The 15807-nt window shown below is 42.3% G+C and overlaps 1 protein-coding gene across 3 annotated transcripts in view; it reads right to left on the bottom strand.

Moving 5' to 3' along the window:
• The window catches only part of rab22a (RAB22A, member RAS oncogene family), a 48469-nt gene that overhangs the window by 15738 nt on the left and 16924 nt on the right, over positions 1-15807 (bottom strand). For all 3 annotated transcript variants that reach the window (XM_055652029.1, XM_055652028.1, XM_055652027.1), the window contains exon 4: positions 1021-1092. In XM_055652029.1, the coding sequence (XP_055508004.1) occupies positions 1021-1092 (72 nt within the window). The remainder of the gene's footprint in view (positions 1-1020; positions 1093-15807) is intronic.

Genomic DNA, 15807 nt, shown 5'->3' with positions numbered 1-15807 from the left:
TTTGAAATTGTTTTGGCTACACCAACAACCCTTAACTAGCCATATGTTGCCAAGCACTTGGTTACAACAGCCTCACATATTCATGCACTTCCTTTTTACAAGGGGCACAGTTCAATTTGCTCCATATCCTTGGCTTGATCTCCGTATGGATAACGCATGGAAAGTTGAAAACTTGATAGTTGGCTTCAATGAAAATCAAATCACACCGAGCCGCATGAATTTTAATGATTTTCTTTCCAACCAGCAGAACTTCATTTTTCCAAGAACTTATCCAGTTTCTCTGCAAGTTCGATATTTCTCATCTAGTGAAAGCAAAGGATTTCAACCAGGGAAGGATCAATTAAGTAGGTACACAAAAATGCTGGAGAAACTCAGCGGGTGCAGCAGCATCTATGGAACGAAAGAGATAGGCAACGTTTCGGGCCAAAACCCTTCTTCAATTAAGTAGGACCAGCAGGGACTAAACTGAAAGCTCAGCAAGGTAGACACAGATTGCTAGAGTAACTCAGCTCTGGAGAGAAGGAATGGGTGATGTTTCGGGTCGAGACCCTTCTTCAGTCCTACACATTTTGAAAGCTCAGCAAGTTCCAACATGGCAAAGGTAGGTAAAACCTCAGTTCCACGTGTGCAGCTTATTTATTTACGTTCCTTATATGGTAGAATTGCGATTGAACCATTGCTCATATTACATTTCTACACTGTAGACGCTGCAGCCTTGTTTACCCAAAACAAAACATATTAACGGAATCAAAATGATCCCGAACTATTTCCATGACTGATCTACATCAATCATGTCATAAACATTGAACGAACTATCCACTCCAAATGCAACAAAAGAGCTGATTGAGGAAACAAAATTAAACTTGATTGATGGAACCAGATCAGTATTTAAATTCACATGGTCAGAAAAGAGCATCTTTAAAATACCAAATCTTATTTGATCTTGAGAAATACTGAATATTCCTCATGAAAATAATTCTCCTTTCTGGAGAGAAGCACCTACCAACCATAACCACTCACCTCTTTTGTGATATCATACACAATGATTGCAGCAGCTGACCCACGGTAGTACATTGGTGCCAAAGCACGGAACTGTGTAAATAAGGCACGGAAATATAGTTTAAAAGCTGCACACCACACTCAAAAATAATTTGCATGCACATCGAACATCTCACATTCTCTGGAGTGCGAGGTGCTTCAGCCAATGAAATCTAATCACTTTCGTAATGCAAGAAACATATGTACACAGTGCAGCTGTGAAATACAACTGCAAACGAGGAGGACTACTGGAAAGTTAGAACAAAATTCCAGAACCATTAGGCAAGATGTCTCCCAATAACTTCCGTTTCACGAATCTCAAAATTGTGCATGACAATGAAGCTTTTAATGGTATTTTAAAGTCCCAAGTTATTGGATTGCTGACAGTAAACTGTTCGAAAGCTGGAAACAATGGTGGTTCTTGATTCCCCCTCAGGACCAAAGAGGAAGCACAGTACCTTTCAAAGTAAATTAACAGGTGCATTCCACATTGACTTAAAAAAAGGGAAAACACTGGAAGCTTCTCTTATTGAATGACTTTGAGTGTTTTTTTTTATTGGGAAGGGGGGGGGGGCGGGAACGATAGATGAGGAGGTGGAAAGCAGACAGATTTGTTAACCAAACAGACGAGTCAAAACTCTGACAGCAGCTGCTCAAAAGATGCTTCTGAAGTCCAAGGCATCAGTGCAAACGATGACTTTAGACAAGACCCCGAGCAAAACAGGAAAACCCTGGGCTAAGTATCACAACAGTATCTGAAAAACCCCTCTGCATTCACATCGTGCCTTGTTGACCTCACAGACAATGAATTAGGTTTAAGCGTCAGCACAGCCATGAAGTAAGAACATGGCAGTCACAGGTACACAAAGCAAGGTCAAACAGCAATCAGATAAGGACTATGTGTTTTGTTGAAACAAGGAACCGAAGTTGCTGTTTCCAGGGCTGCCAACTCTCACGCTTTGAGCGTGAAACTCACGCCCTCAAGCAAACTCTCACGCCCTCACGCTCATCAGACATTTCTCACGCTCAGTGGTGAGAAATTTTGTGATCAACGAAAATTTCAAAACTCGGATAAACTGCAATGTCCGCGGTTGTTGGAGAGCAGGGGCTGCGGGAGGGATGGGAGTAGAACCAGCGGCGGGAACAGATGCGGGGAGCCGGGACTTTCGAGTGTTTGCGGTGCTGTCGAGTGTTTGCGGCGCTGCGAGTCGCTCGCTGCAGCTCTGGCCATGGAGCACTCCGGACAGTGCGAGTGTCCCGGGCTGCGGAGCTGTCGGAAGCTCCGCTGCCGCGAGAGGGACAGACTCTCAAAGGGAGGTCGAGGGAGGGAGAGAGAGAGGGGAAGGAGACAGGGAAGGGGAGAGGGGGAGGGGGGGGGGGGGGGGGGGGGGGGGGGGGGGACAGAGAGAGGGGGAGAGAGAGTGAATGGAGAGAGAGAAGAGGGAGAGGGGGAAGACAACCAATGTCTGCTGGGTAGATACGGTGGAAGCACTGTGGACTTCAAATACGGTGGAAGATAGTGGACTTCAAATGGGGGTGGTTGGTGAAAGCATCCTGCTTGCCTGCTAGATTTTCACTTACTATAAATGCAGAAAAAATGTTCCCGATGTTGGGGGCATTCAGAACCATGGGTCACAGTTTAAGAACAAAGGGGGGGCCAGTTAGGACTGAGATGAGAACAAACTTTCTTCACGTAGAGAGTTGTGAATCTGTGGAATTCTCTGCCACAGAAGGCAGTGCAGGCCAATTCACTAGATGTTTTCAAGAGAGAGTTACATTTAGTTCTTGGGGCTAACGACATCAAGGGATATGGGGAAAAAACAGGTACTGATTTTAGATGAATAGCCATGATCATATTGAATAGCAATGCTGGCTCGAAGGGCCGAATGGCCTATTCCTGCACCTATTTTCTATGTATCTATGCTTGAGTATATGGCAATAAAACTCGCTCACTTGATTTTGAAGCATTCATGCATGGTGGAGGTATAATGTAGTCATAGAGTGATACAGTGTGAAAACAGGCCCTTCGGTGCAACTTGCCCACACCCGCCAACATGTCCAGCTACGCTACCTGCTTTTGGTCCATACCTCCAAACCTGTCCTATCCATGTATCAGTCTAACTTTTTCTTAAATGTTGGGATGTTCCCTGCCTCAACTACCTCCTCTGGCAGCTTGTTCCATACACCCATCACCCTTTGCGTGGATAAAGTTACCCCTTAAAAAGACTTCATACAAAAAACATTGAAATCATACTTCTCCAGTGCACTAAAACATCATTTGAATACATCCAATTTCAAAAGGTTCCTACCCTGGGAGGGGGGACACCCTTCTTCCACACCTTCTCCCCACTCTGTTGCTCCACTCCCTCACCGGGTACCCCCAAGGCCAGTGATCAGTGATCGCACAGCCTCCCCCCTTTCACAAAACGCTCCAATTTAAAGCATATGTATTGTATTCAAGTGTAAGTTAAAAGACTTGCTGCAGTATGCACCATATTGCACAATTTCAAGCTGAAAAATGCAAATGTTTCATACCAATGGGAGTTGTACACCCCCCCCCCCACCCAGCTATGCTCCCTCGGGCTTGGTCTCTAGCAATTTCTCACTCCCAACTCTCACCCAATGTTGGAATGTTGGCAGCCCTGTGTTTATAAAAAAAGACAACATGTTGGACACTGGTTGAGGAGTCTCTATTGTGCTACATAATGCTGCTCTTCAGATGGATGTTCTTTGGGGAACCAGAGTAGCATGCTCCAATTATCAGGTATGTGCACGAGATTCATTACCAGCCATAACTGGTGCACCTCATATCACCCCATTCATTTGAAGACCTTCACCGAAAGGGCTGTGGTTTGTTTGTATTTAAAATTTCAATATCAGTTTTAAATCCATTTCCACTAGCGAATGTCGTTCCAAATGAAGCATTTTAAACTTTTTCCAACTGCAAAACAGCCAGGTCAGTCAGTGCTGCAGGACACTGGGAATCCTGAAGGTGCCAAAGATTAATGTAATCATGGGTAATTATTCACGAGAGATGGATGAGAGGCACACATGGCTGGGTTGAGCATGATCCACCTGTTGATATTCGCTGGGAGAACTCCCTGTGTGACTTAGTCCATGGTTTTGATTTCAGATTTCATATGAAAGGCTCCAACAATACAGCACTGTCAGTATAATAGGAAATTGGCAGTGGATTATGTAGAAATCTCCAAGCCAGGTTTGACCCATGACCCAACAGAATCAGATGCTTCCAACTGAGCCAAATTCCAACTCATTATGCACTATAACAATAATTTACAATAGAAGAAAAAGAGTTTACACAAAGACAATGAGAATAAAGGATGACGTACAATAAATTGCAAAATTAGCTATAAAATATTGTTATCCTTTGAATAAAAATTTTATTGATCAAAAAAGTGCCATATTAATTCAATTGCAAGGTAATAAATTAATTACACAATCTGATGAGGCAATGCAATTGATTTTTCTCCTTTAGCTTTATGGTCTGTTCTCTGGTGCGCTTGTTTTAAACCCATGTACCCACTCCCTAAATGTTCCATCTACTGTCCTAAAACTCTAATGTTGATTAAGTAGTATATTGCTTTTCTATTCTTGCCACTAAAATGCATAACCATAGACTTCCTCAATGTGTACGCCATCTTACATAATGCACATTTACGTAACCTGCCCATTTCCTATTGCACACCATGTCTTTCCCACAATTTAGTAAGAGAGAGTAATTTCATTATGAGAACGTCAAGCTGTTAGATTCATTAATCTTAAACACAAAATGCAATATTTTTCTTGAAGCCTTTGCCTCTCGGCTAGATTTGCACCCCAGTGACATCACAGCAGTACCATCACCAGGCCTTAAATTAGCTGGTCTAAATATTTCTGTTATTTCACTATACCTCTTAAACGTTAAAATAGACACCAACTTTTACTCCCTGAAAAGTTTCAAACCGGCACCAATGGAATCCAAATAAGAGATTTTAGGGAAAAAAAAATAATCAGATCGGTCAGTCCAGAGTTTATATACTTTGGCAACATGTTGGTAAGTTAGGCCTCTACCTGTAGGTATATTTCCAAATTAAAACTACCAGATTTACATCCTCTGACATTAGAATAGAGCAGGAAAGTACATTATACATTATTCATTGAAAGGGGATTTTCCAGGAAATGTGTTATTTGCCTTGGCCTCCTCCATTGTAAAGTACATGGCAACCACTGGAAAGTGATAGTAGAATCTTCACGTATCTGAGGAAGTAATGAGCAGGGTAGACAAAGTCAGTGGATGTTTTTTTACTTGGATTTTCAGAAGGCCTTTGAAAGGTGCCACACGCAAGGCTGCTAAACAACATAGAAAATAGGTGCAGGAGGAGGCCATTCGGCCCTTCGAGCCAGCACCGCCATTCATTGTGATCATGGCTGATCGTCCCCAATCAATAACCCGTGCCTGCTTTCTCCCCATATCCCTAGATTCCACTAGCCCCTAGAGCTCTATCTAATTCTCTCTTAAATCCATCCAGACTTGGCCTCCACTGCCCTCTGTGGCAGTGAATTCCACAAATTCACAACTCTCTGGGTGAAAAAGTATTTCTCACCTCAGTCTTAAATGGCCTCCCCTTTATTCTAAGACTGTGGTCCCTGGTTCTGGACTTGCCCAACATTGGAAACATTTTTCCTGCATCTAGCTTGTCCAGTACTTTTATATGTTTCTATAAGATCCCCCCTCATGTTTCTAAACTCCAGTGAATACAAGCCTAGTCTTTTCAATCTTTCCTCAAATGACAGTTCCGCCATCCCAGGAATCTATCTCGTAAACTTACACTGCACTGCTTCAATCGCAAGGATGTCCTTCCTCAAATTAGGAGACCAAAACTGTACGCAAAACTCCAGATGTGGTTTTAGCAGAGCCCTATACAACTGCAGAAGAACCTCTTTACTCCTATACTGAAATCCTCTTGTTATGAGTGGAGGCATAGTATTAAAGGCAAGGTACTAGCATGGATCTAAGATTGGCTGACTAGCAGAAAACAAAGAGAGGGATAAGGGGGCTTTTTCTGGTTGGCGGCCAGTGACTAATGGTGTTCTGCAGGGATTGATTTTTGGTCCGCTACTTTTCATGATATACAGTACCCTCAATAATGTTTGGGACAAAGACCCATCATTTATTTATTTGCCTCTGTGCTCCACAATTTGAGATTTGTAATAGAAAAGAAAAAAAATCACATGTGGTTAAAGTGCACATTGTCAGATTTTAATAAAGGCCATTTTTATACATTTTGGTTTTACCATGTAGAAATTACAGCAGCGTTTATACATAGAAACATAGAAATTAGGTGCAGGAGTAGGCCATTCGGCCCTTCGAGCCTGCACCGCCATTCAATATGATCATGGCTGATCATCCAACTCAGTATCCCATACCTGCCTTCTCTCCATACCCTCTGATCCCCTTAGCCACAAGGGCCACATCTAACTTCCTCTTAAATATAGCCAATGAACTGGCCTCGCCTACCCTCTGTGGCAGAGAGTTCCAGAGATTCACCACTCTATGTGAAAAAAGTTCTTCTCATCTCGGTTTTAAAGGATTTCCCCTTTTTCCTTAAGCTGTGACCCCTTGTCCTGGACTTCCCCAACATCGGGAGCAATCTTCCTGCATCTAGCCTGTCCAACCCCTTAAGAATTTTGTAAGTTTCTATAAGATCCCCTCTCAATCTCCTAAATTCTAGAGAGTATAAACCAAGTCTATCCAGTCTTTCTTCATAAGACGGTCCTGACATCCCAGGAATCAGTCTGGTGAACCTTCTCTGCACTCCCTCTATGGCAATAATGTCCTTCCTCAGATTTGGAGACCAAAACTGTACGCAATACTCCAGGTGTGGTCTCACCAAGACCCTGTACAACTGCAGCAAAACCTCCCTGCTCCTATACTCAAATCCTTTTGCTATGAAGTTGTGTAGCAGTGTTTATATTGCTATTTACATCTACAGCGTGTATCTACAGTGTTTATACTGCTATTTACATTTATACTGCTATTTACATTTATACTGCTATCTACAGTCCGCCCAATTTCAGGGCACCATAATGTTTAGGACACAGCAATGTCATGCAAATGAAAGTGGTCATGTTTAGTATTTTGTTGCATATCCTTTGCATGCAATGACTGCTTGAAATCTGCGATTCAATGACATCGCCAGTTGCTGGGTGTCTTCTCTGGTGATGCTCTGCCAGGCCTGTATTGCAGCCATCTTCAGCTTATGCTTGTTTTGGGGGCTAGTCCCCTTCAGCTTTCTCTTCAGCATATAAAAGGCATGCTGAATTGGGTTCAGATCGGGTGGTTGCCTTGGCCACTCACATACTGCGCTCTTGCCATTAATCTGATACAAGTTAATCTTAGTCTCATCTGTCCACAAGACCCTTTTCCAGAACTGTGGTTGCTCTTTTAAGAACTTCTTGGCAAACTGTAACCTGGCCATCCCATTTTTGCGGCTAATCAGTGGTTTGCATCTTACAGTGTTGCCTTTGTATTTCTGTTCAAAAATTCTTCTGTCTGCGGAGGTCTTCCTTGCCCTGCCAGTCCCTTTGCGATTAGTAAGCTCACCAGTGCTCTGTTTATTCTTAATTATGTTCCAAACAGTTCATTTTGGTAAGCCTAAGGCTTGGCTGATGTCTCTAACAGTTTTATTCTGGTTTCTCAGTCTCATATTGGCTTCTTTGACTTTCATTGGCACAACTTTGGTCCTCATGTTGATAAACAACAATAGGTTTCCAAAGGTGATGGAAAGACTGGAGAAAATACTAGATGCTTGGAGTTCCCTTATACCTGCATTAGGAAGCATTAAAACACCCCTGAGCAATTACAAACGCCTGTGAAGCCACGTGTCCCAAGCATTAAGGAGGACGCTGTATGCTAATGATCTGGATGACGGAATTGATGGCTTTGTGGCCAAGTTTGTAGATGATACGAAGATATGCGGAGGGGCAGGTAGCGTTGAGGAAGCAGGGAATCTGCAGAAGGACTTGCACAGGTTGCAACATTGGGCAATTAGTGACAAATGGAATGCAGCATAGCAAAATGCACAGTCATGTACTTTGGTAGAAGGAATAAAGGTGTAGACTATTTTCTAAATAGGGGGAAGATTCAGAAATCAGAGGTGCAAAGGAACTTGGGGGTGCCGGTGCACAACTCCCAAAACATTAAATGACTGGTTGAGTTTTTTGTAAGGAAGGCAAATATACACTGTTAGCAGTCATTTTAAAAGGAATCAAATATAAAGCCAAGGCTCTATGGGGCACTACTAGACCCCATATGGAATATTGTGAGCAGTTTTCGGCTCCATATCTGAGAAAGGATGTGCTGGCATCAGAGAGGGTCTGCAGGTGGTTTACAGGAATGATCCCAGGGATAATCAAGTTAAAGCATGAGGAGCGTTTGATAGAACTAGGCCTGCTGGAGTTTAGAAGGATGATGGGGAAATCTCATTGGAAACCTACCAAATAATGAAAGGTCTAGATAGAGTCAATGTTAGAGGATGTTTACTGTCGTGGAAGAGTCTCGGACCAGAGGGCACAGCCTCAGAATAAAAGGATTAACATCAGAATGGAGATAAGGAAGAGTTTCTTTAGCCAGAGGGTGGTGAATCTAAGGATCAGCCATGATCGAATGTCGGAGTAGACTCGATGGACCAAATGGCCTAATTCTGCTCTTACATCTTATGTTCTTATGCACCACTATATGACCACCCACCATTCTCCTGCATTCCAAGTCCTAGCCTGCTCAATCTCTCCCTATAGTTCAGCCCTTCAAGTCCCAGCAACATGCTTATAAATCATCTCTGCACTCTTTCTAGTTTAACATCTTTCCTACAGCAGAATGACCAAAACTGAATGAAATACTCCAAATGTGACCTTCTAGTACATCTTCTACAACTGTTACATAACCGAATTATGTACTCAATAACCCGACTGATGAAGGCCAATGTGCTGAAAGCCTTCTTAATCACCTTATGTCTCTGTGATGCCACTTTCAAGGAATTATGTACCTGCACTCCTAGATCCATCGACTCCACAATGCTCCCCAAAGCCCTCCCATTCACTGTATAGGTCCTGCACTTGTTAGACTTCCTAAAATGCAACACCTCACATTTATCTGTATTAAATTCCATCATCATCTAGGTCCCACTGCAATTTTTGACAACCATCTTCAGTATCTACAGTACCACCTACTTTATGCCATCTGCAAACTTGCTAATCATGCCTTGTACGTTCTCATCCAAATCATTGGTATAGCTGACAAACAGCAATGGCCCTACACCGATCCATGAGGTACACCATTAGTCACAGCGCTCTTCTCCTTCTTCCAAGAGCCTCTGCCTGCTTCCACTTCTCTCTCCAGTTAGCTTGCTCTCCCTGGATCCTACGTGATCTAACCTCCCAGAGCAGCCTACTGTGCAGCATCTCATCAAATGCCTTGCTGAAATCAATGAAGCCAACATCAATGGCTTTGCCCTCACCAACCTTTTTGGTTCCTACTTTAAAAAAACCTCTTTGCAGTTTCTACACATTCTCTAATTAATCTAATTTTCTAGTTCCAATCAGCATCCTCTCCATTTTTGCAGTCAGCACCCTCTCTGCATGTAGAGACATCAGCATATCATACACAAATTTACGAGGCTTAAATGGTTTTAGTTTGGCAAATATACAATACAATCGGTTTATTAGTAAATCATTTGAGCACAATTCAACACAATAAATTTCAGGAATGAATAATTCTCAAGTGCAATCAGCTCAACTGTTAAAATGCAGATAGACACAAAATGCTGGAGTAACTCAGCAGGACGGGCAGCATCTCTGGATAGAGGAATGGGCCACGTTTCGGGTCGTGACCCTTCTTCAGATTGCAGCATATGTTTACATAATTGCACAAAATGTAATTTTCAAGAGTGTTCATCACTCCTATTATCATTTCCATCAGTACCAAGGTCAGTAGTATTTTAGGAAGGAACTGCAGATGCTGGAAAATCGAAGGTAGACAAAAGTGCTGGAGAAACTCAGTGGGTGAGGAAGCATCTATGGAGCGAAGGAAATAGGCAACGTTTTGGGCCGAAACCCTTCTTCAGAAGGGTCTGAAGAAGGGTTTTGGCCCGAAACGGCGCCTATTTCCTTCGTTCCATAGATGCTGCCTCACCCGCTGAGTTTCTCCAGCACTTTTGTCTACCTTCAGTAGTATTTTGAAAGGAGCATGATAATTTTACAGCCAAGCAATTCAACAACACTGCATTTCATTCAATGGATAATCTTCAATGTTAAGAATTGTTCATAGATGTGGTTGCTTCTTCCAAGGATGCATTTTGTTAAAGCACTTGGGGCATAGATCCAATCATTACTAAGCAGGAAATCTGTTCAGCAAGCCTGTAAACAGGGGTCAGAGCAGTTAAAAAGAGGCAGAGTCTGTTCAGGCTTGGCATGTACATTTCCCAGTGGGCAATAATGCTGAAAGCAATGAATTGCAGCACAAGCCCTTTCCTCCCACTCCTAAGCCAGTATTTTGGGGGACTTTACAAGATACTATGGTTACAAAGGTGTCTATTACAGTCTGCGGAATTTCCCCCCCTCCTCCCAAAATGTCTGGAGAACATAGCCCTCCCATCAGGAAATGTAGACATTTAGATTACTTTCCAGCCAGATATGCTGTATTCCAGCATTTAAATCCGAAGATAAATAATAGTCTCCACAACCAAATAGGAATTCTTAGAAGAATGGGCTGATTTCTATCTCTGGTATGCAGAGAGGCTGTAATGTGGGACAGATGGTACTGAGAAGCACATCGTTTACACTGGTTACAAGTTAGAACTATTTAGTTTGCTGAAAAACAATTTTGGGCAACATGACAAACAAGGCAAAAAGCTCTATATAAATGCAACCCTCATTTTTTTATTTATTTTTTTAAGTGCTGGGCGCATGCCATTTGGGAAGCAATGGGTTTGGAAATTAATACTGTTAACCCATCTTCGACTTCCTGGCCCTCTCAGGCAATTCCAAAGTTACACAGTGACATTAAAATTGTATTTCAAAAAGGATAATTAAGTTTTCTTTCTATTCCACATTGGTTCATGTAGAATGCCATTCCTCCTTATAATTTAAAAATAATTCAGAAGCAGCAATCAGTATTTCGGAATACAATCATTTGACAAGTTACTGTTTGCAACCAGTTGTAAAGATCTAGGTAACAACCCTTATATCACGTTCCACAAGATTCCACCTCTAAAAGAGACTGCAATACATCATCTTCAGTTTCAGATGCTGGTTAATAACGTGGATCAAAGACATGTTAAAAATCTAAATGTTATAAGTGGGAGATGGGTAGAAGTCTGTAGAACTCAGTAATTTCAATTTCTCCCAGAAATTTCAAAATCAATCATTTTTTCGTCAATCTTATAAACAACAGACTGCTGGGTAAAGTGGCAACTTTAATGAAGTCACTCCGAAACACCAAAGTAATATTTTTTTTGCGACTGTCACCAACCCGGAAATTTGGTTCCAGTTTCATAAAAAGGAATCCAATCATACAATACAAATTGTGACTAAAAACCTGAATACTAATATAATGAAAAGGAATTAAGTCAATTTGGCCACAGGGCTACACTTGGACTGTTTGGGTTATCTACATTATTTAATGACCAGTTTTATGTTGAGCCAATTCCTGCTTCAAGGATTTTGTCTTTTTTTTTCCTTCTGATTTTGGTATAATGTCAGCCCTTATCTCTGTTCTGCCAAATTAGACAAGCAAAGGAACAGAATTTAAAAATAAAATTCAAATGTGACTTTCACAAAGCACACCACCACGTTTGTATCTTAGCTCCAGGAGTTGCTGAGAACGCAGACTACATAGATTGTAAACATCTACCACTGATCACACCATTTTTGGTCTTAACCACTTGAAGCGATAGAAGCATGTGTAATTCCAACTTTCAAAGGACATTTGGACGGATATATGAAGAGGAATGGTTGAGTGTTACAGGCAAAAATGCAGGCAAATGGGACTAGTTGGCAAAGTTGGCAAATCTGCCAACTTGCTTGTTTCCCAAATGTGCCAAGAATACTATGCTGAAGAAAACCACCATTTACACATTTAAGAATCAAACAACTCCATCAATTGGCGATTCCGTTTTTTTTTTTGAATGGTAAACAACCACAGTGGAAACTGTCAAAAAGAGATGCACTGAATGCATATCACAACCTAATCTAACTACTTGACAGCTTATCAAGTTATAAGCTTCATGAAAGAAACCACAGGGTAACAGGATGGAGCAATTTATCACAGAATATTTCTCACACAAGTCTAGACTTTATTTTAGAATTTAGAGATACAGCTCGGAAACACGGAGTCCGTGCCAACCAGTGATCACCCCATACACTATAGATATATAGATATGCCATTTATTGTCACTATACATGTACAGTGAAATTGAAAGCTGCTCGTACTCAGTGCATACATATAATTTAGTACAAAAAACAAGAAACAGAAAAACAAAAAACAGAAGGGAGAAGGGGGGGGGGGAAATAGGTGCACAATTCTGCGGCGCTATATACATATATACAGATGGAAGTCCGGGTGTTGAGCTGTGAAGTCAGTGCATGTGTGAATTTGAATTAAGAGTAGTTATAATTTTCAGAAAGCAACTATTTCTGAGTCTATTTGTCCTGGATTTGATGCACCTATAGTGCCTTCCAGAGGGCAGCAGGTCGAACAGTCCAAACGCAGGATGGGAGCTGTCTTTGATGATCTTCTTTGCCCTGCTAAGGCAGCGGGAGGTGTAGATATCCATCAGGGAGGGGAGAGGGCAACCAATGATCTTCTGCGCTGTCCTAGTTACCCTCTGAAGCCTCTCCCTGTCTGCCATGGTGCAGCTGCCATACCATGCTGTAATGCAGTATGTCAGCAGGCTCTCGATGGACGAGCGGTAGAAGGTCAGCAGCAGGTTAGAGTCCAGGTTGTGCTTCCTGAGGACCCTCAGGAAGTGCAGCCGCTGCTGAGCCTTCTTGATGACCGCTGTCGTGTTGTCTGTCCAGGAGATATCAGCAGCGATATGGACGCCGAGAAACCGGAAGGTGTTGACCCTCTCCACACACTCGCCGTTGATGTGTAGGGGGACTAAGTCGGTGCTGTGCCTCCTGAAGTCGACAATGAGCTCTTTTGTTTTCCTGGTGTTCAGAGCCAGATTGTTTTCTGAGCACCAGGTTGTCAACTTCAGGACTTCCTCTCTGTAGGCTGCCTCGTCTCCCTTTGAAATAAGTCCGACTACAGTAGTGTCGTCAGCAAATTTGACGATGCGGTTGTTGTTGTGGGCCGGACTACAGTCGTAGGTGTAGAGACAGTATAAGAGGGGGCTTAGCACACAGCCCTGTGGGGAGCCGGTACTCAACCTGTGAGTGGAGGAGAGGTGGGGGCCGAGTCTCACAGTCTGGGGCCGGTTGGTGAGGAAATCTTTTATCCAGGCACATGTGAGAGTGGGGAGGCCGAGAGTGACCAGTTTACCAATGAGAATGTCCGGAATGATTGTATTGAAAGCTGAGCTATAATCCACAAAGAGCATCCGGACGTAGCTCTGCCCCTGCTCCAGATGGCTCAGCACAGAGTGGAGAGCTACGGTAATGGCGTCTTCTGTGGATCTGTTTTGGCGATAAGCGAATTGGTGGGGGTCGAAGTCTGGTGGTAGATAGTCCTTGATGTGCTGGAGGACCAATCTCTCGAAGCACTTCGTGATTACCGGAGTGAGGGCCACAGGACGGTAGTCATTAAGGCTGGTGATGGGAGACTTCTTCGGCACTGGGACGATTGTGGCTGATTTTAGGCAGGACGGAATAACTGCCTGGTCCAGGGAGAGGTTGAAAATTCTGGTGAAGATGGCAGTGAGCTGGTGGGCGCACGCTTTGAGCACCTTACCAGGTACTCCATCTGGGCCGGTAGCCTTCTTGGGGTTCACTGCCAGGAGCACCCGTCTGACATCGTGCTCCCTGACAGTGAGTGGGGTAGTACAGGAGCCAGGTGAGGGTGGGAACAGGGCTGTAGCAGGTGAGTGCTGCTGTTGTGATGTTTCAAAGCGGGAGAAGAAGCAATTTAGCTTTTCTGCCAGCGGCACACTCAGGTCTTCTGACTTTGTGGCACAGCCTCTGTAGTTGGTAATGTCTTGTATGCCCCGCCATACCTCCCGTGTATTATTGCTGGACAAGTGGGACTCTATGCTCCTCTATCCTACAAATTAGGGACAATTTACAATTTTTTTTACAAAAGCCAATTAGCCTACAAACCTGTACTTCTTTGGAGTGTGCGAGGAAACCAGAGCACCTGAGAAAACCCACGACCCTTAGTCAGGATCAAACCTAGGTCTCTGGCGCTGAAAGGCAGCAGCTCTACTGCTACACCACTGTGAAATCCAAAGACAAATTAGTTAAAAAGAAATAGCTCCAAATATTATAAATTCCCTCGAGTAAATGATCAATACATAAATTTCATATTATCCAAGCTGTTTAATACCAAGTGAAAAAAAATGACTGGATCTTCTAGTTGCTAACCATTTTAACTCTTCTTCCTATTCCCATATTGACATTTATGTCCTGGGCTGTCTCCCTTGCAAGAGTGAGGCCGCATGCAAACTGGATGAACAGCACCTTGTATTCTGCTTGGGTAGCTTACAACCCAATAGTATAAATATTGAATTCTCTAATTTTAGAAACCACCTGAAAGACATCACTGGAAGCTGCTAGCAAAGTTTCCGTCTCATAGGCAGTTATTATTTTCAAAGTTGACTGTTTTTTAAACCTTTAAATATCAATAAATTGTGAAATATAACATCAAATGTGAAGGGAAATTATTACATACACACACTTCAATAACTAATAAAAAAGAGAAAATGGCACTCATCAGATCAAACAGAATTTGTGGGAAAAAAGTTTTTCGTTCAATAAGAAAGTTTAATACACAAACCTTTCCCTCTATTATTTATGAAAAATTTATGAAGCCTTTCAGAAGATACAAAAGGAAGAGCTCCTATTCCTATGATAACAAAGTTGGAAGTGCATGCCATGAGCTATTTCAGGATTTCAACTAATTTCTACAAAATCCCACCAAATCCCTCCTAGCGACACATTTCGGAGTTGAACACTGAGAATACGATGGATTCATGAAAAGATATACTTTCAAGGGCTGGATTAATCAAAAACAACATTTAGTTGTCACATGAATGGACTCATTATCTTTAATGAGGTACCGTGCATTGCTATTGTTAAAGTACATCAACATTTTCCACAGAGGTAGCTACTGACAAATCCCTAATCGACAAACAAGTGAAAGAAATTATTGTAATAAATGGTTCTGCAACTCAAGAGCTGTGGCAAAAAGTTAAAGGATTTTAAAATTATAATTTACTAGTTGCATCTTGCTTTTGGTAATACTATAGGTGGGGAAAAATAAAATAATATTTACATTGTATTACATTATCCATAATTTCAGTGCATCTCAAAAATATTTTAAAATCAACGTTTATTTATAATGAAGGCACTATATTCAAATAAGAGTTTTTCTTTTTTAAACCTTTAGATCGGCTACAAATCACACAGGCAGATGTGTTTACTTTGAGAAACAAGGAACTGCAGGCTGAAATCCTGAGAAAACCACAAAGTGCTGGAGTAACTTTGACGAAGTCATGCATCTCTGGCGGATATGGATTCATGACGTATCAGGTCGAGAGAGTTCTTCAAACTGAT

This window comes from Leucoraja erinacea, chromosome 21, assembly GCF_028641065.1.
Source record: "Leucoraja erinacea ecotype New England chromosome 21, Leri_hhj_1, whole genome shotgun sequence".
Classification (NCBI taxonomy): Eukaryota; Metazoa; Chordata; class Chondrichthyes; order Rajiformes; family Rajidae; genus Leucoraja; species Leucoraja erinaceus.
The sequence above is the reverse complement of the archived record's forward strand: the minus strand, read 5'-3'. Positions and strand labels throughout refer to the sequence as shown.